Source organism: Ochotona princeps, chromosome 6, assembly GCF_030435755.1.
Source record: "Ochotona princeps isolate mOchPri1 chromosome 6, mOchPri1.hap1, whole genome shotgun sequence".
Taxonomy (NCBI): Eukaryota; Metazoa; Chordata; class Mammalia; order Lagomorpha; family Ochotonidae; genus Ochotona; species Ochotona princeps.
The window spans coordinates 995,593-1,016,840 of NC_080837.1; the positions used below are offsets into that span (position 1 = coordinate 995,593).

The window sequence follows — 21,248 nt, forward strand, 5'->3', positions numbered from 1 at the left end:
ATTGTGGGTTTCTTTCTGGACAGAAACAATCTAAAACAATGTGATTGAAACATTAGTTTTCTTAAAAAAAAAAAAAAAGCATATCTATTGATAACAAAGGAAGTAACTCACAAGCTAAGAAACACTCCAAGAACACTTTCTGTCAGTAAACACACTTTCACGGAAATTTCCATCATCTACTGTAAGTACACTTAAACACAGCTAAAATTTATATAATAAATTTTTACTTTATTCTCTCTGGTCACTAATCAGCCACAACAGGAACTATCAATTAACAGATAACTGACCTGGCTGAATGTGATACCTTATCAGTGATTTAAAATCTATTTTTATGTCTGCAATGTAATTCCACTTTTCCAAACAGCAGACATGATGACTCTTAAAATTTCTTATCTCATATTCTTTGAATCACTGAAATATGGAAGTGTCTGAAAACCACATGTAACACCTGAAGAAAGATATAAAACTAGTAAAGGAATCACTTTTCCCTTTCTATCCAACATAAATTCACAGGAACAAGTAAACGCATGTGTACACACACACACAGGCACACACCTACCTCTTCCTGGTAATAATGAAATGTCCTTTGAAGTTCTATTTCAAGATCATTGATTCTGTTTCTGTGAAGAACAAAGAATTACTCCAATATTTAAATGTAATCAAAATACTGAGTCTTTATGCCGATTTAAAAAATACTAACATTAATTCTGTTATTTATGCTAGTCTAAAACAAAGCTCAAGATTTATACTAAGTGTAGTATAGTGTATATTTGTATTAACATGAATAATGCTCACAGACTTACCCTTATATAGATATCTATAATCTTAATATAATCATAGGATATTAATGAAATCCCCCATAAAGTTCTGGTTACCTTAAAAATACTAGTAAGATAGAGCAGCACCATGAGACAATGGGCTGTACCTACTGCCTGTATCACAGTAATTCCATACTGGCAACTGTTCTAGTTCAGCTGCTCACATAAATACCAACACCCAGAAAATGTTTCTGGGAATGTGGAGGATGAGCCTGATGCTTGGCACCCTTGTACCATGTAGGAAACAAGTGAAAGCTACAGGCTCCAGAATTCAAGCTGGCTCAGCCACGACTGTTAAGGCCATTGAGAGAGTGAATCAGCAGATGGAAGCTTCACTGTCTGCCTTATTCTCTGTTATCTTATACCTTTTCTCACACTCTCTCTAATTCTGCATTTCAAGTAAATACATCATTTCAAGTTTTTTTTTGGGGGGGGGGTAAACATTAACCTTAATCTACCTAAATAAAAAGAAGTACCAAAACTCTCCATATACAGACAATTCTTGCCCTTTGTCTCTAAGCTTTCCAGTATCTCCTTAGTCAAACTGAAGAAGGATTCAAGGCAAAAACTAGATTTAATATGAAGAAACTTGAACTGACAGACAAAGGTGTCCCACTTGTTTCTAGATCCTTTAACATTATTTTCTGGAAATGAACTTTAGATATGCTTCATCCACAAGACTAAAGGCATTTAATACCTATACATCAAGATTTCTGTTGCTGTATAGTTCCAATCTTCATCCACAAGTGACACATCAGCCCTTTGATCTAGCTGGCAGTTTTCCTCGACCATCAGGTACCTTAAAGCAAAAGTGAAAATTCATAATATATTCAAGGCATGTCATAAAAAAAGACTTATATGCTTTTACCTGTACCAAAACTGGAGCCTCCCATAAAAATATCCATAATTATCACTGCAAACACAACATGAAACTAATATGCAGGCATTTCTGATATAGAATTAACATTACAAACTCAAATTTCAAAGCAAAACCTCTTAAAATATTCTTACATATAATACATAAAATATTCATCCAGACTCCTATATAAAGCAGCATTATATTTGTTACACTGGAGTAAGCCGCAATAAACTGGGTTCCAGTCATTTTAGATTGGTGGTTAATGATGTGGGAATCCCACATGCAGTGCCTCAGCCAGGCACAGCCCTGGCTGTTGTAGCTATCTGAAGAAATCAACCAGCGGGTATACAAGGTCTCTCTCTCTCCCTCTTTCTCTCCAATGCTTTCAAATAAGTAAATGAATAAATCATTTTCAAACCAGTTTTTAAAATCTTGACGAGGCTTCCAGGTCAGACCAGAAAGCAACAAAATTATATTACACCTAAAGTAAATTTTGCCTTACAAAATTATATTACACCCAAAGTATAATCAGTGCTGCCTATTTCTATTAGTGTGCATACTGCTTGCAGTGATAAGTACTTATGGAGCCCTTAAACTGTACCAGAAAATGTCTTAAAGCCTGATCTTAAGGACTGAACAGGAATACAGAGGGTTCTCAAATTCCTGTTGAATAAAAATGCAAATGAAACAGAGAAACGAAGTCAAGCCTTGTGTCACCGAAAAACAAGGACAAATTCTGAAAATATACTTGAACTAGTATACTTATCGCGTCACCAGGTAACACAAATGTTTGGGACCACCATCACATACACTGTCTGACCCAAACAACAGTATGCAATATGTGACTGTGATTTCATCCGGCTGCAGGGCTCACAGATAGTGGTTCTTTGATTCTACACTATCCATCTTGATTGACATAATATTTGAAATCCCAAACAGATGACTCTGGACCTTTATGACCTCTAGTGAATTAACTATGGAACTCAGGGGCTCAGTAAATGTTTTATATTCCACATACTATATTAAATGTCACTTAGGAAGCATTTCACCATATCAGGTGTTGTGCAAGCATTAAGCGATGGTAGAAGTCACCACATTTGGAAGTACATGAAACTATGATGACCATGGATATGGGAGAGAAGAATGTTTTTAAAGGCAGCATAAGGTGCAGACAGTCAGAAATCCTTTGACACCTGTCCCTCTAGAGATGAGGCCTTTGTACACTCTCCTTGGTTTTGAAAGGGCCTACTAAAGTATCAATGCAAAAGAAACCCTGATGATATGACCAATACATGATTGTTTCTTACTTCAAATATTTAAAGCAGCACACCTGACTATTACGTTCTTTCATTTCATTTTCTCCAGTATTAAATTTGGAAATGTGTTACTAAAGCACCAAACTGGTAATGAGAAATAGATAGCCAGCATATAGAAAATCAATGAAGCTAAAATACACCATATGTTTTCAAGAATTTAAAATTAACAGTTTACCTATACTATTGATTGTATTTGCACACTAAAGAATTACTAGCAGCAACATCCATTGAATCCCATTAGGAAACAGTTTATGGGCAGGAATGACACATTAGTATTAGTATCAATTCACAACAATCCAATTTGGGGGGTGTGAAATCACTGAAAGAACACACATAGTCAGGATCACCTTTTTAAAACAACAAAAAGCACCATTTCCTGTTTAGAATTTTAAATCAACACTGTTTAAAATTCATTAATCAACAACATTCTTTAATGTTTTCATGATAGAGTCAAAAAGTTCCTTCACCTTACTAATTTAACATTCAACTCACTTAATTTTCTCACATGAGCCTAATAAGAAGAACTTACTTTATGTTTTACTCTCTGAATCATGGCAGCCATACGTCAGCTGATGCATTTTGCCAATTTTAATCTTATTTGATATCCTGAAGAATTGCATATGTCCAGAAGTCCATGATGAATAGACATTTTAAAAAAATTTTTGAATTGAATCCAAAGCTAGAGTTGAGGTGTTATAACCGGAGGCTGAATGAGCCTAAACACTACCTAAACTCAACAGAACATTAATGTTCCCTATTAGGTTCTAAATACATTCAATACACTTATTATTTGTGCTGGTTCCATTGTATAAAGTCACCACAAATCATGAAAGAGGAATTCAGCAGTGTTGTGGCCTTCAAGGAGACACCTGCAACACCAGCACCCTCTATAGATGCTGAATCATGTCCCACATGCTTCACTTATGATAACCTCTCTTGAAATACACTGAGATAAGTAAAAATGATTGCCATATTTGTATGCCTGCCCCCTAGATGGGAGACCAAAACGAGGCTCCTGCAGCTGCAGCCATCTACTAGCAATGCTTGCTGCTGAGTATAAGGAGAAAAAAATAACCTGCCCCGTTGTTGGTAGAATCACAGAATAGTATACCCACTATGACAGTGTGAAGAGTGCTCAGACAACTGAATGTTGATCTACCATATGTCCAAGGTGTCCCATTCCTATGAATATATCCAAATGAAGTGATATCTGTACATGGCAAATCAACCTGCCTCCCTATATATAGCACCAGAATCTATGATAGCAAAGACATTGAAATAATAAAGACTCCACTGAAAGAGGGATGAGTAAGAAAACTGCTACATTTACCTCAGGGATACAATATAGCCATTAAGGAAGGGATTCTACCATTTGCAACATTCTATCATTTGCAAAAGTTGATCATCATACCCAGTGAATTAAGCCAGTCCCAAAATGGAAAATAACATGTCTTTTCTCTGATACAAAGCAACTTTCAGGCAAAACACTAAACAGATATACAGGTAAGCCCAGAGTGTGCGTGTGTGTACACTCATATGTGTGTTTATATACATATATACACACACATTAGATGTATGCATATACATACATATATGTGTGCTTATACATAGAGGAAGAATTATATAATGAAGATTAACATACAGAAGATTAGAAGATATGTTGCAGTATCTATCAATACAGTCAAACAAAAGGAGAACTTAGTCAATAAATTTATCTTGAGAATAGATACGGATGTCTATATTAAAAAGCAGAATGTTGACAAGTAATTGTTCCTGAAGGACTGTACTACTGTAATAATATGGGGGAAATTGATGGAAGGAAGATGTTGAGGGAGAAAGCAGAGGTAGAACAGGGAATCTCTCTGTGTCAAGAAAGATCATAACAATAAAAAGACACACACAAAAATGAGTAAAAGAAAGCTGCCAAAATTTAATTACAGAATGAATAAACAATGCTGTGATTTGGCTCGCTGATTTCATGAAATTATACGTGAAATTTGAAAGTTAATGATCGGAGTCTAGGAAGGTAGCCGAACGTAGAGGTTGGTGTAGCTAAGCACATACAGAAATAGAGACAAATATTGGCAGAGTAGAGAATAGGAAGAGCAGAATTTCTGGAAAAGTCATCTGAAACTCCCTGGAGTTGGCATGATCAAGGCAGGGGACGAGCAGACATTGAGGACTGAGAAAAAAAAAAAAAAAACCTCCCAAGACAGCAAATGACAACTTAAACTGGTGGAAGCAGGCACCATATAGGGTAAACACTGTTGCAGACAAAGAAAAAAATAAAAAGAGGAACTGGTGAGTCACTCTTTGAAGTCTCACGTGGCGGAATCTGAGCCTATCCCCTCCTGAAAGCTCTCTTAGATTGGGGCCACTCAGACAGACATCTAAATCACCCAAAACAGAGGATCCTAGGGGATAAAGGTCTCTCTCAGAGACTAAGGCTTCTCTTGGCAACCCAGAAATGGAGGGCAGATTCCAGGAGAAAACAAGACTGGTGATGCAGCAAATTGAACTGCCCGGCTGGTGGCAGTGGGTGCATGAGAACAAAAGCACAAAACCTGCCATCACTGGCCTATCACAATTGGGAGAAGAAGTAATGCCCTCGGAGTGTAGAAAGGCTAGTTTCTGATCACACACTGTGTGGGAGGAGCTGGACCACTCCCACTCAAGGCACCAGTTGGGCAGGCAGAGGCCGCAAAAGCACAAGGCAGTGGGGGACCTTTGCCAGCTAGAACACTCTGAATAGCCACTCCACTATCTAATCTATACCAGCCCCATATCTGCCCCACAGCAGGAAAGGTGAGTACCCAGGAAAGTGAAAGCACCTGTCACCCACAAGGTGGCAACAGCCAACAAACATCCTGACTACCTAACCAGCTGACAGAAAAATTAGTGTTGGATGACAGAGAACCATTAGGATGAAGCACAAGAGACAGATTACAGGGGAAAAAAGGGGGTCAGGCAGTTGGCAGGGGGTACCTGGAGACCCTCTTGACAAGGGGAAATGGCAACAATGCTGGAGCAGTGTTGTAGTGAACAGCAATCCCTACCAGTGGCTGGTGAACAGGTAATACATCTTAGAAATCTGCACTAAGGAGATGAATCTGCCAACCAGAAATGCAATGCCAAATGGCAAAAGAAGACACAGAGGTACTAGGATTGTTACTGAAGACTCTCCAGCAAAGGAGGAAAAGCCTTGACCACCCTCAGAGTTAACTGAGGAAGACCCTGAAAAAAATGGGAGACATAGAATTCAGAGAACTCATAAACTTTCTAAACAACTGAAAGCACAAGGTATTTAAGGAATATGTTAGAAAGTAAATAACAGCAATGAATCAAATGAAAGCAGATATATCAGAAATTAAGTACACAGTGGAGAAAATTAAAAGTACAGTGGAGACTCTCAAAAAATAGAATGAATGAAGCCGAAGAAAAAATTTCAGAATTGGAAGATATTTCCTGTCAACAGGGGCAAACAATCAAAAAGCTGGAAGCAGAGCAAGGTCAAACTAAAATAAAAGTATCCACGAATTAAAAGATACAATTAAAAGACCCAACCTAAGAGTTAATGGAAGTTCCAGAAGTTGCAGAAACAGAAGCTGGTATTAAAGATGTATTCAAAGAAATAATAAATGAAAAGTTCCCAAAGCTGGAAAAGAATCGGGAAACAATATACAGGAGGGTCATAACACTTCCAACAGAGTTAATCAAAAACAAACCTCACCACAACACATGTAATCAAGCTCTCTTCAGTTGGACATAACGAAAGACCCTTGAATGTGCACGTAAAAAATTGAATGACCTATAGAGGAACCCCACACTCAGTTGACTTCTCAGAGGAAACACTAAATGCCAGAAGAGAAAGGAATGACTTATTCCAGATTCAAAAAGGGAAACATTTTCAGCCCAGAGTAACGTATCCTGAAAAACTCTCCTTTGTCTTTGAAAATGAAATGAAATTATTCCATAGCAAAGATAAATGCAAGAAATTGCTTTCTAGACTTGCCTTACAAATGATATGAAAGATGTTCTCGTGAAAGCAAAAAGGAATAGCAACTACCAAAACCAAAGGCAAATTCGGAAAATATTCCACTAAAAGACTAGCAGAAGACTAAATCAAATAACAACCCATTGCTAAAAAAGACAAAAACAAGCTGCAACCTATTCATATTCACATTGAATGTAAATGGCTTAAACTTATCAATTAAACATTATAGATTAGAGGACTGGATCAAAAAACTCCATCTATCTGTTGCTTGCAGGAGACACATCTCACCAACAAAGATCAGAGGAAACTGAGAGTGAAAGGATGGAAAAGATATTCCAAGCAAATGGTAAAGAAAAATGTGTGGGTGAAGCCATTCTTATATCACATGATATAGATGTGATGTGAAAAACATCAAAAGAGATGAAGGAGGACACCACCTAATGATCAACTGATCCATTCAGCAAGAAGAGATCAATATAATAAATGCACATGCACCAAATGCTAAGGCATCTGGCTATGTGAAACAAATATTGATGGATTTAAAGGGAGAAATAGACTCCAATACATTCATAGTGGAGGACTTTAATACCTCATTAACATCAATGGACAGCTTGATGGGACTGAAACTCAGCAAAGAAATAACAGAATCATCCAAACTCTAGAACAAATGGGTTTACTTGATATCTACCAAAACTTTCATCCTACAGAGAATGCACTTTTTTTTTCATCACTACATGGAACCTTCTCCAGAACGGACCATGTTACAGGCCACAAAACAAGCTTCATTGAATTTTTAAAAAATTGAAATCATACCATTAATCTTCTCAGACCACCATGGAGTGGAGCTAGAGACCAAAAGTCAAAACACCCAAGAAGACTTGCAAATACATGGAGACTGAATAATATGTTACTAAATGATTGATGGATTAGAGAGGAAATCAAAGGGAAAATTTAAAAATTGCTTGAAACAAATGAAGGCATCAACACAACAAATCAAAACTTTTGGGACACAATCAAGACAGTGTTAAGAGGAAAGTTCATCTCAATCAATGCTTACGTTAAGAAACTGGAAAGGAACCAAATAAATGAGTTAACCCTACAATTGAAGGATACAAAACACAACAGCAAAGTAATCCCTAGATAAGTAAGAAAAACGAAATAATCAAAATAAGGCATGAAATTAACTAAACAGAGACCAAAAGAACTATATATGAGAACAATAAATTAAAGAGCTGGTTTTTTGAGAAAACCAACAAAATAGACTCCGCACTAGCCCAACTAATCAAAAAATGGAGTGAGAAGATGAGCATCTATAGCATCAGAGATGAGAAGAAAAATCTAACAACACATAGCTCAGACACACAGGAAAATATTAGGAACTATTACAAGCAATTATATGCAAACAAATCAGAAGACACAGAAAAGATGGACAGATTTTTGGACATACACATCCACCAAAACTAAATCAAGAGATAATTAACAACCTAAATAGACTTATACATTGAACTGAAATTGAATGCAAAATTAAAGCCCTTCTAACCAAGAAAAGTCCTAGACCAGATGGTTTCACTGCTGAGTTCTAAAAAAATATTCAAGAGGAATTTACTCCAATCCTCCACAAGCTTTTCCAAACAATAGAAATAGAGGCAATCCTTATAAGCTCTATGAAACCAATATCACCTTAATACCAAAGCCAGATAGAAAAGCAACAGAAAAAGTGAACTGTACACCAATATCCTTCATGAACAAAGATGCAAAGATCCTCAAGAAAATGCTAGTCAACAGGAACAGACAGTACATCCGGCAGATCATTCACCTGGACCAGGTGGGATTCAGCCCAGGCATGCAGGAAAGGTTCAACATTCGTAAATCAATAAACGTGATACCTCACATCAACAAATTGAAAAAATATGATCATCTCAATAGATGCAGAGAAAGCATTTGATAAGATCCACTACCACTAAATGATGAAAACCCTAAGCAAGATCAGTATAGAAGGAACATTCTACAGCACAATCAAAGCCAATGCCAGCATCATACTAAATGGAGTAAGACTGCAGCCTTTCCACCAAAATCTGGAACTAGACAGGGATGTCCACTGTCACCATTATTATCCAATATAGTATTGGATGTTCATAACAAAGCTATTAGGCAAGAAAACGGAATCAAAGGAATTCAAATTGGAAATGAGGAACTGAAAGTATCTCTATTTGCAGATGACATGATCCTCTACATAAGAGAATCAAAAAACTCAGTCAAGACACTACTGGAACTCATAAGAGACTTTGGCAGGGTAGCAGGATACAAATTAATGAACACAAATCAATGGCACTAGTGTACAAAAATAATTTCATGACTGAGAAGGAAATTGTAAGTACAGTCCTTAAAGCAGAGAGGAATCGTAAATATCTAGGAATTAAGCTAACCAAATATGTGGAAGACCTCTATGATGAAAACTATAAAACATTTTAAAAGGAAATAGAAGAAGACATTGAAAAGTGGAGAAATTTACCATATTCCTGGGTTGGCAGGATCAACACCATCAAAATGTCCATATTACCAAAAGTAATATACAGATTCAATGCAATCCCAATCAAAATTCCAACATCATTCTTCTCAGAAATACAAGATACAAAAATTCGTCTGGAAACACAAGAGACCACGAATAGCCAAAGCTATCCTGAAGAAGAAAAATCAAGCAGAGGGAATCACAATTTCAGACTTCAAGACATACTACAGTGCAATGGTCATCAACACTGTAGGAGGATATTAATGAAATAGAATAGAAACATCAGAAGGGAAACCACACATGTATTACCAACTACTCTTTCACAAGAAAACTGAAAATAATCCAGGAAAAAATTCTTGGCCATTCAACAAATGCTGTTGGGACAACAGGATAGCAGCCTGCAGAATCAAGAAACAAGACCTGCACTTGCCACATTATACAAAAAAAAATCAGCTCTAAATGGTTCAAGGACCTAAATATACACCGAGAAACCATCAAAGTATTAAAGAAAAATAGAGGAAGCTCTCTCCTAGGAATAGGAATGGAACTAGACTTCTTAGGAAAGACCCAAAATCATAGGTAGTCGAAGATAAAATAAACAAATGGGACTATATCAAACTAAAAATCTTCTCTGCAGCAAAGGAAATGATTAACAAAATGAAGAAGCAATTAACAGAATAGGAGAAAATTTTTGCACATTACACAGGTGATAGGGGACTAATATCCAGGATTTACAAAGAGCTTCAGAAAACCAGGGACAGAAAAATCAATCAAGCAAGGAAGCAAGCAAGCAACCCTGTGAAAAATGGGCAAAGGAAATGAACAGAGATTTTTTCAAAAGAAGAGATCCAAAGGCTAACAGACATATGAAAAGATACTAAGGCTCCCTAGCTGTCAGGAAGATACAAATTAAAACCATTCAGACTGGCCTACACTCAGAACTCAACTAACAACACCTGCTTGCAGGGGAGTGGGAAGAAGATATCCTCCTTCACTGCCTGTGGGAGTACAGGCTAGTACGGCAGTTGTGGAAGTCAATATGGATAGTGCTTAGAGAATTGCAAATGAACCTGCCACATGAACCAGGTATTCCACTCCTAGGAATATACCCAAAGGAAATGAATACTGCATATATGAGAGGCAGCTGTAATCCTACATTCACAACAACAAAATCTACAATAGAAAATACATGGAAACAATCAGGATGCCCATCCAAAGAGGAGTGGTTAAATAAAGAGCAGTACCTCTAGTTTATGGAGTATTACTCAGCCAATAAAAAGGAGGAAATCATATCATTTGCAACTAGATGGTCACACCTAGAGACCATCATCTTCAGTGAAACAAGTCAAACCCAAAAGGACAAATACCATATGTTCCATCTAATACAAGAAATTCATTATGAAAATTAGACTCTGTGTTTTCTTTCCATCACCTATGAATTGGTTATTCAATGGCATATTTTTTAACTCTATGGTACTGTATTTTTGCTTTGCTTTGTCTTTGCTTTAACATAATATCTGTTATCAAACTTATTTGTGGCTTCTCAATTAAGGCAATGTATAGTGATGGAGTAAGAGACTATTTGGCTGTGTAATGAATGGCTACTCTACTGTACACGTGCCAAACAGATCTTGAATCCAAAACATCAGACAATTTTTAATGATGTGTCTCCTGTGAGCCAAAATAAAACTACCCTCCTAAGAAACTCCTCTCAAGTGTTATAAAGAACATCATAAAAATCTTACTAATACACATAACAGAAGAAAAGCATGACTTTAGCAGTCAACTTGACAATAAGACAAACGACATTTTTTCATGAAGACAAGGAATAACCGGTCAGCAGCAAAATGCATAGGGAAAAGGGAAGTGGAACTATATATATATAATGGTTATATGATATATATAATATATAATACATGTTATATGTAAATATATAATATAAATATAAGCATATAAATATATGTAAATATATATGTGAATATATAATATATATATAAATGTCTGTTGCACATAAGGCAAATAAGCATTATGTAGGAAATTAAACACTCAGGTAACCTAAGTATTTAAAACAAAGGACAAAACGAGTAAATACAATGAAAAATGCTGGAATCACTGAAATTTCATTATTTAGCCTATAATATTATCTAATTAAGAAAGTAACAATAAAAGAGCTAAAAGTTGTTAAGTGTTACCATTAAGAAACTTACCTTTTCCTTTTACAAACGTATTCTTTCTTTAAGTCATCGAGTTCTCTCTCGGCAAACCGAGCTGCCCACTGAAAAATAACAAAAGATGGAGAAACATGCAGACAAATGTTAGGTGAAAATGAGCATGAACATCCTACAGCATACAAATATCGCTGTCAATGTATGCATCCCCTGAAACGAAATGCAGATAAAACATTTTGAGTTGAAGGATCTTCTGGAAAAGGAAATATTTCAGGTAAGCAGATGACATGGGCCTAAAACTGGAGATGACTTGTGCACTTGCCAACGAATGCTGCTCTCTGATGTGAGATGGAGGACTGTTTGATTAGTCAAGTAATATGCTAAGGGCAATGTGGGAGGATGCAAGCTTCGGGCAATGGCAACAGAGACTCAGAATCATTACACATGGCAGCTTTGTATATTTGCCTCAAGGCGCTCATCGCTACAGAAAATTCACTATGATTCTGTGAAACCATAAAGGTCTAAAACAGTTTTGCAGCATGTGGCTAAATTCTATTTTAAAAAATAGATGTAATTGTGTCACATAATACAATGTAATTACTGAAGTTAAACAATAAATAATTAAAAAAAAATAGATGAAATTATCAATGCATGTTGTACTTCCAGTAAGTTCATGGCGCTGCATAAATCATATCCCATTTTATTCAGTACGAGGTAAAGATAAAATCAAATGTTACAGAGAACAAAGATTGCACAACCAAGTGAATAAACAGCATGTAATAATCACAACCATTCAAGTGGAAGGTTAACCTCATTCTGAGAGATCTCCACATCATTTGCACAATTATGTGAGACTTTGGACTGGAGAAACTATTACGATCAATTAGCCTTAACATTTAAAGATAGGAGGGCTCGGCAGCGTGGCCTAGTGGCCAAGGTCCTCGCCTTGATCCCATATGGCTGCTGGTTCTAATCCCGGCAGCTCCACTTCCTCTCTATCTCTCCTCCTCTCAGTATATCTGACTTTGTAATAAAAATAAAATAAATCTTTTTAAAAAAAATTTAAAGATAGATACAGTCACTTAATTTACAATCATGGTAGAGGCATTTAGCTTAATCTGCAATTTCTACAAATAAAACGGAATCCAATAACAAAGTTTTACTTTAAAATTAATTCCAATGTAGAAACTTGACTCCCCAAATTACAGAAGCACACAAAGCATATCTCATTCATTAGTATCCTTCATATCAGAAAAGGTTACATGTATTAACCAACTCCAATATTTATGATGTCATCAACATTTGGTGAAAAACTATGCCAAAATCATTGTTATTGAAATCAACAAATTATTGAATGATTAATAATATGGAATCAAAATTGTTTGATCTTTTATTTTTATAAAGTTATATTTATTTTTATTTGAAAGTCAGATATACAGAGAGGACTATCTTTCATCCACTGAATCACTCCGCAAGCATCTACAATGGCCCAAGCTGAGCCTATTCAAAGCCAGGGGCCAGGAGCTTCTTTTGGGTCTCCACTGAAGGTGCAGTGGGCCATCAACAATATTCCCAGACCACAAGCAGGGAGCTAAATGGGAAGTGGGGTGGCTAGCACATAAACCTGTACCCAACTTGGATCCCTGCAAATGCAATGCCAGGACTTTAGCCTCTAGTGTATTTTACTAGGTCCATTTGTGAATCTTTTGTAAAATTAATAAAACACATCTGTCTTTATGCACTAGGCAGAGAAGCATCACAGATAATAAAGAACCAACATTAAAGACATATGGTCAAAAATACATACAAAGTCAGTACTAATAGTTAAGACCTCTCTTATTCTTTTATTTGAATAGTAACGAGACATTTTTTTCCAACACCAGCTCACTCCTCATTTGCCACACAGCCAGAGACAGGCCGGACTAAAGAAGAACCCAGGATTCAATCTGGGTCTCTCACACAGGTGTCAGGAACCAAATTCTTCAACCGTCAGCTGCTCTAGCCTAAGGTGCACATTAGCAGGAAGCTGGATAAGAAGCAGAGGAGCCTGGGCTTAAATCAGGCAGCCCAACAGAGGACCAGGTATCATAAGCAGCATCTTCACTGCCACATGAACTGAACACCTAGTTCTGAGTCTACAGCTTATTCTCAAAGGTTAAGACAAACTTCAGCCAATGACTATGTTATACTCCAAGACACTGTGTTCAAACACTGAGCACTCACATCTTCAAAGCCTTCTAAGAGGTCTGCTGACGAAAAAGTGACATTCGCTCACTAATGTAACTTGAAACTCTCTCAGGGTAAAGACACAAAGAATGATCACAGCAAGGGCTGTTGTTGGGCCTTGAAGGCAAGCTGCCACTAAAGACAGCCATGTCCCACTTTAGAGAACTTGGGTTCAATTCATGGCTCCATCTCCTTGTTCTGAATTCCGGATTAAACAAATCCTAGAAGACAATGATAACTGTTAAGTATCTGGATCCCTTGTCACTCAAATGGAGATGTAGACTGAGATCCAAGCTCTCAACTTCAACTATCTGGGCTCTGACTAGTTTATTTTCAGTGGACTGAAACAGCACTTTCACTCTTATTCATATTTATGTTCTTCCTCGCTCTTTCTCCTTCATTAATATCCTAATTATTTTCTCAAATAGTTTTTAGAAATATTTTCACTTCCACAGATAAAATGTTAATAGTACTCAGTTATATAAAAAAATGAAACCTTGTCTTTCCCAATACATATAGAAATGGAGACCATTACCCTTAAAAAAAAAAGTCCCACGAATATATGTTATGTGCTCAATTATTTGTAGATAATTGACAGCTGAAAAATATACATATATGTATGTATGTATGTATGTATGTTACATATCTATATCTAAAAGATACAGATAGGGCCCGGTGATGTGGCCTAGCAGCTAAAAGTCCTCGCCTTGAACGCCCCGGGATCCCATATGGGCGCCAGTTCTAATCCCGGCTACTCCACTTCCCATCCAGCTCCCTGCTTGTGGCCTGGGAAAGCAGTCGAGGACGGCCCAATGCATTGGGACCCTGCACCTGTGTGGGAGACCTGGAAGAGGTTCCAGGTTCCCGGCTTCAGATTGGCGTGCACCAGCTGTTGCAGCTCACTTGGGAAGTGATTCATCGGATGGAAGATCTTCCTCTCTCTCTTCCTCTATGTATATCTGACTTTGTAATAAAATCAATCTTTTTTAAAAAAAAAATATATATATATATGCACACACACACACATATATACATGATATTTTGAATTTTGGTCATTTTCATGGCCTTTGTACATCTGAGGAACACTACTTTTTCTATTTATTATTTTTGGAGTTTTTTATTTAGAGGAAGGTACAATTTATTATAAAGTTAAATGGAAGGTAAATCACTGTAAAAGCTAAAATAGAAAAATAAGAAAGGATGGAGGGAAAAATAATGTGGATAGTACCATGCTTTTAAAATATGCATTGGAATACATAAAATTTATTAATTTTAGGTATATTAACTTAAAACATTTTGTACAAATGACCTCAGTAATTTATCACCAGGCATACAAGACATATTCATCACCAGACATACAAGTAAGTAAGTTCAAAGGAAGAAGGCAATAATTCTAACTGGGCGGAGAAAGAAGGTCAAACAAGTAATAAACAGCTGAAATTATAAGGAAAAGAGAGTAGAAACAGAACAAAGTTCATCAAGTGTGAAAGCTGCCTTTTTGTAAAGAAAAATAAATTGTGAAATATTCTTTAGAAATTCTATAATATATTAAGAATTCGGGATGCAAATAATAAGATATAGCACAGCCCCTTTCTTGTTAAATTTTCATAAACTTCGTAGCTCAGCAGGTTCAGCCATCTCTATGTTTACCATCATCCCATATCAGAGTTCTTAATTCAAGTCACAGTTACTCTAAGCTTCACAAAGAACTTCCTGCCAATGTGCCTTACAGGGAGGGGAGGATGGATCACTGCCACACACCTAGGAGGCCTAAAGCTACTGGCTCCTGCATTCTGGAAGGTCCTACTCCTTGATTTGTGGTCTTTGGAGAGTAGAAAATACATAAATCATTGTTCTCTTTCTCTCTTTCTCATTTCATCCCTTTTCCCAGAATTCAAGTAAGTAAATAATCCTTGAAAATGGTTTTCAAAAAGTACACACAAACGCAGCACTCACACACAATTTGTTTCATCTGAATGATGATCGGTGTAGTCATTTATGTGAGGATAAGATCCATACAATGAGCACCCAGCTAATGTTTCACTCTGCATACTTAACAACAGTGAAACTGGCCCAGGGCAAAATACAAGTAAGGAAATTTCAGGAGCTGCAATCAGCAGTCGAACCAAGTTACCCCTGTCTGTGTTGCAAGCATCCTAATTGGCATTCTAAAACACCAAACCAAATGCCAGCACTGATTTGATTGTTTCAGTAAATCTATAGTACTTTTCTTAAATCTGGAAAATAGCATTTTGCTGGAATCTAGATGGTACACCTTCTATATGTACTAATGTTAAAGTCACACTTACCAAACAAGAATTCTACAAAAACTAATAGAATAAGACTGGACTCTAAAAGACTATGATTTCTATCTCTAGCCTTCACTATCTAATTATGTGATCTTGGGCCTTTTTCTCATCATAAAACCTGAAACAGTATAATCTAATTTATACTTATTAAATGGGTTTAGTAAGGAACATGTGCAAACTACTTTTAAGTATCTTGCCTAAAATAGCAAGAATTTAATAGACATCATCTACATTTTTTAAAAATAAGTTCTTGCCTTGCACGCATCAGGATTTCATCTGGGTACCAGATCGTGTTCCAGTTGCTCCACTTCCCATCCAGCTCCCTGTTTACGGCCTGGGAAAACCAGTAATGCATGGCCCAAAGCCTTGGGACCACCCAATCTCATGGAAGATTCTAAACAAGCTCCTGCCTCTTGGCTTCATAATGGCTCAGCTCCAGCCATTGCAACCACCTGGGAAGTCAACTGGCTGATGGAAGATCTTTCTCTCTGTATCCCTGCTCTCTGTAAATCTGTCTTTTCATATTGAATGACTAAATTTTGATAATAATATGCATATGTATTTAGAAAATGCTGAGAAATGGTGAAGAAAACAGAATCTATAATGATGTTAGCTAATTCACTAATGAATCTTCACTTGAACTCTGGAAACCAAAACAAACAGAATGTCAGAGAGGGGAGGGACCTGACAGTCAACACACCACTCTCTCAGTCTATGCTCCTCTCAGACTTGCAAGTCTTCACTATAATAACAATGGTAACACCAGTTAACATTGACTTAATGCTTGTCAGTGTCAAGCACTTGACAAACATCCCTCAATGCTGTCTCCACCTCCCTGTGACAGGCACTCCCCAGTAGACAGCTACTGGCTCTAGCTCTGCTCTTCCTTCTAACTGCTCAAAGTCTACAGCCACTTCACTTCCTCATCATGCAGCACAACTAGTTCCCCAGATGACCCTTTTCTTAATTTGTACCAACACTCAGAATCACTTAAGAGAACCCTCAATGTTACGACTAGAAAGGGCTTTAGCTAGCTCTTTTTTTAATTCCATCTGTTTGACAAATGAGTAAAATGATCCAGAGACCTTTCAGGCTCTTCTAGATAACAAGGGGCAATCCAATGTCCCAAACTGTAAATACATAAACATGAGCACATGCACGAAGTTCCTCTAACCCTCTCACCCTCTCCTAGGCTACTTTGGAAGAAGAAAATGCTAAAAGAAGACTGTTGGAATAACCACCATTTGATAATGTATTATTTTTCCAAATGGAATGTAATACCACTACTGATTTTTTAATATACCATCTTTTTTTATAAATTTAAATCCCTAGCATTATCTTCCAGAAGGAAAAGCAAAATTTATTCTAAGAAATAGAGAAATCTTTAAGGCAATTTTTAACTTACCCAATTATGGTGGGCTCTTTTCTTACAATGAATAACCTGAAAAATAGAATGCTTGAAAATTAGTTTTCTTAAACAAAAAGAATATCTGTCTTTAACATAGGAAGTAACTCATAAGAAATAATCCAAGCACATTTTGTGTCTGTAAACACAATTTTCTCCAAAATTTCATGAACACATCATCTATCGTGTGTAAGTACACTAAAGGCAGCTAAAATTTGTAATTCATAAAGCTTTTGGTTTATGTTCCCTTGTCAGTATTCAGCCACAAAAGGAACTTTCAGTTAACAGATAAATAGTCTAGTTGAATAGGAGACCCAACTGGTGATTTAAAATCTCTTTTTATTTCTGCAATGTGATTCCTTTTGCCAAAGACAGGAGACATGGTGACTTGAGATTTTTTTTATTACACATTCTTTGAATCACTAAAAAATGGAAATGACTGAATACCACATTTAGCACTTAAAGATATAAAACCAGTAAAGGAATCACTTCTCCCTTTCCATTCTACATAAAGGCACAGGATCTGATAAATACATACACACTCCTAAACATGCACAACACACACATTCAACAAACACAAACACACACTTACCCTTCCTTGGTAATAAACAGTGGTTTTTTCCACTCTTTCTTCAGTATCTTTGGCTTTTTTACTATTTAGAAGACATATATTTTCAATTATTCACATGTAATCACCATAATAAAATAATATACTCTACTTAAAAATATATACATCAAGAACAATCTATTTACTGGAACAAATAACAAAAACTGCACATGCTGAGAAATACCAAATAGAATTCTCATTTTTTTTTTTTGATCTAATACAAATTCTACTCATTAAGCTTTCCTAAAACAACAGTACATACCGTATTGTAGGTATATGATGAAGATTCATCCAGATATTTATAATCTTTAAATGACTAAAGGAAATGGATTATTTCCCTCACAAAACTATAGACCTTATCAGACTGCACATGAGGGCCTGGTGTTGTGGCACAGAGGGCAACCTACATCACCTGATGCCCATATGGATACCTGTTAAATCCTAGCTACTACTACACATACAATCCAGCACTGTGATAATGTGCCTGAAAAAGTAAAGGATGCTGACCTTTATGCTTCTGCCCTTGTATCAACGGGTGAGTTCCAAAGGAAGCTCTTGGCTCCTGGTTTCAGACTGACCTAGCCTTGGGTGCTGTGACAATTTGGAGAGTTAATCAGCACATGGAAGGGTCAGTCTCTCCCATTCTGTGTGACTGTGTATCTCTTTGTGTGTATCTCTTTGTGTGTGTGTGTGTGTGTGTGTGTGTGTGTGTGTGTGTAATTCTCTCCCCCTACCTCCAGGTTCTATCTTTGTTCTGTCTTTCAAGTGAATAAATCAAAAAAGAAGACAAATCAGCTACTTCCTTTGTTAAAATAAGACTGACCCATCACTACTCTTCCTGACATATAATGAAGTATCCCAAGTATGCAAATACAGCTGAATCTTACCCTTTGTGTTTAGGTTTTCCAGTGTCCCCTTTGTGAAGTAAGGAAAGCTTCAAGGTAAAAACTAAACTTACTCTCTTATAAACCTATACAAATATTAATTATGGCTCATACATTCCTTTATATGTATGAGCCATATGCCGAATCCCTTCATATCCTACACATTCTTCTCCATTGGAACTAGAGAGTAAAAACCTTGAATTAAATGTCTACCCATAAATTCCCTGATGTAATAGGTAAGACTGGTCCATACTCAAACATAAGATTAAAAAAAATCACACATGCTGAAAGGATATTGCTTTTCCTTTTAAGGTTTTCTATGAAATTTCATAACAGTAAGGACTTGAAATTAAAAAGTAGCAAAATATACTACTTATATTTGGCTGCTTAAATATTTTTCTGGCTATTCTCCAGGTCACAAAAGAAAAAGCATTAATACCAATATAAGTCAACTTCTCTTGTAGATTTGAAATTTGCATCAACAATCGAGATAGCTTTCTTCTCCGGCTGGGAGTTTTCCTCGATCATCACGTGCCTCAAAGGAAAAGTGAAAATTTATAATGTATTCAAAGCATGTCATAAAGACTTATATTGTTTTAACTGTATCAAAACTGGAGTCTCCCATAAAAATATCCATAATTATCACTGCAAACACAACATGAAAAACTAATATGCAAGCATTTCTGATGTAGAAATAACACTACACACTCAAATTTCAAAGCAACAACTCTCAAAATAATCTTGCTATCACAACAGTCTCCAGAGTTTTGTATATGAATCTGGAACAGAAACAAGATTTAAAAGGCAAAATAAATGAATATAACAGATAACTTATAGATAACATACTCGAATCAGCATTAGACATTAGCAAAATCATAAAGGAATATAGGAGGAATCAAGAGTGATCCTGACAACCTCGTAACAGGAGGTCACATGCACAGAGCAGCGGGGGACCCCAGAGTGGAGCAGGTGGACAGGAGGAGGCTTGTATCCCAACCCTGGAGACTCCTGGATCCTCACCAAGGACTATCAGTACAGGCACCAAGGGCTATATCCCAATTGCCAAGGCGACCACGGGGAATTGTAGGCCAAGAACCTTTAAGTCATCCACTCCTTTCGGATCTCCCACATGGGATGGAAGAAGCCCAAATCCTTCCTCACAGGATCTAATGTCATTGGAACAATAGCTGGGAGTCCTGAGCAGTCCGCAGAAACAGAACAGTAAATTCCCTTCGAAACTCAAGAGGGGAGCTTTCTCTGGTCCTTACTTATTTCCAACTTTGGATCCCCACCCTCTCTTGCAATGACCATCAGGGTCACTATGGAGCCATTCCCCCACAAAATTAGAATAGATAGGCATAGAACAACAAGGAAAACTTAGAACCAGACAGGAAATGGTCAGCTTGGACTCACATATAGCTTACTAGGTAGGACACAAAAATTAGTTACTCCTAACTAAGGTATTGAAGATGTCTCTGCACACCCCTCCTAAAACGGTTCTGTGCCTCAACTGTTGACATATGCCTTGTTAGAGTTATAAGCAAGTCTCAAACTATCCTAAAATCCACCAAGTTCAGTAAAAATTATGCTTCAACACTATAAACTACTAAATACTAAAATGAAAATAGACACGAGACAGCTGAATAGTACCCTATAGCCATTTAAAGGTGCATAGCAGCCGGTTGTGAATAATCTAAAATAGAAATGTCAATGAAGAAGTCACAGGATGTGGTTAAGAACCTGCATTTTCTAACATATTGGGTACTCAATACCATGCCAATTAATTCAGTAATGTTGTAAATTGTTGTTGATGTTATGTTGTGGCTTTTAATTGGTCAGGATGATATTTTGCCAGCTCTGCTTTCAGACCAGAGATGGTCTCCCCAAGAAACGGTTGAATTTTTATATTTTTTTATTTTTTACATTTTATTACTATTGCTATCATTTTATGATACAGCTCCACATTCACTTACTCCTCTTAATTCCCTTCTCCCCCACCTAGTTCCTCTATATCATTACTAACATATAGTTCTTCATGCTCAGTCATATGTCCATCATTGCAGGCATGGACAATGGCAGAGTCCAGAATCCTACTGTCAACATATAGTAAACAGTTTCATTGTAAGTCCACCTTTGTCTGGAAGCAGAAATGC

General features: G+C 36.7%; 1 protein-coding gene across 1 annotated transcript in view; it reads right to left on the reverse strand.

The window, feature by feature from the left end:
• Nucleotides 1-21,248, reverse strand: part of LOC131480435 (cTAGE family member 6-like) — a 53,221-nt gene that overhangs the window by 19,368 nt on the left and 12,605 nt on the right. The window contains exons 5-6 of the mRNA XM_058665266.1: nt 1,516-1,617; nt 560-620 (exon numbers count right to left, since the gene is read on the reverse strand). Coding sequence (XP_058521249.1) covers nt 560-620; nt 1,516-1,617 — 163 coding nt within the window. The remainder of the gene's footprint in view (nt 1-559; nt 621-1,515; nt 1,618-21,248) is intronic.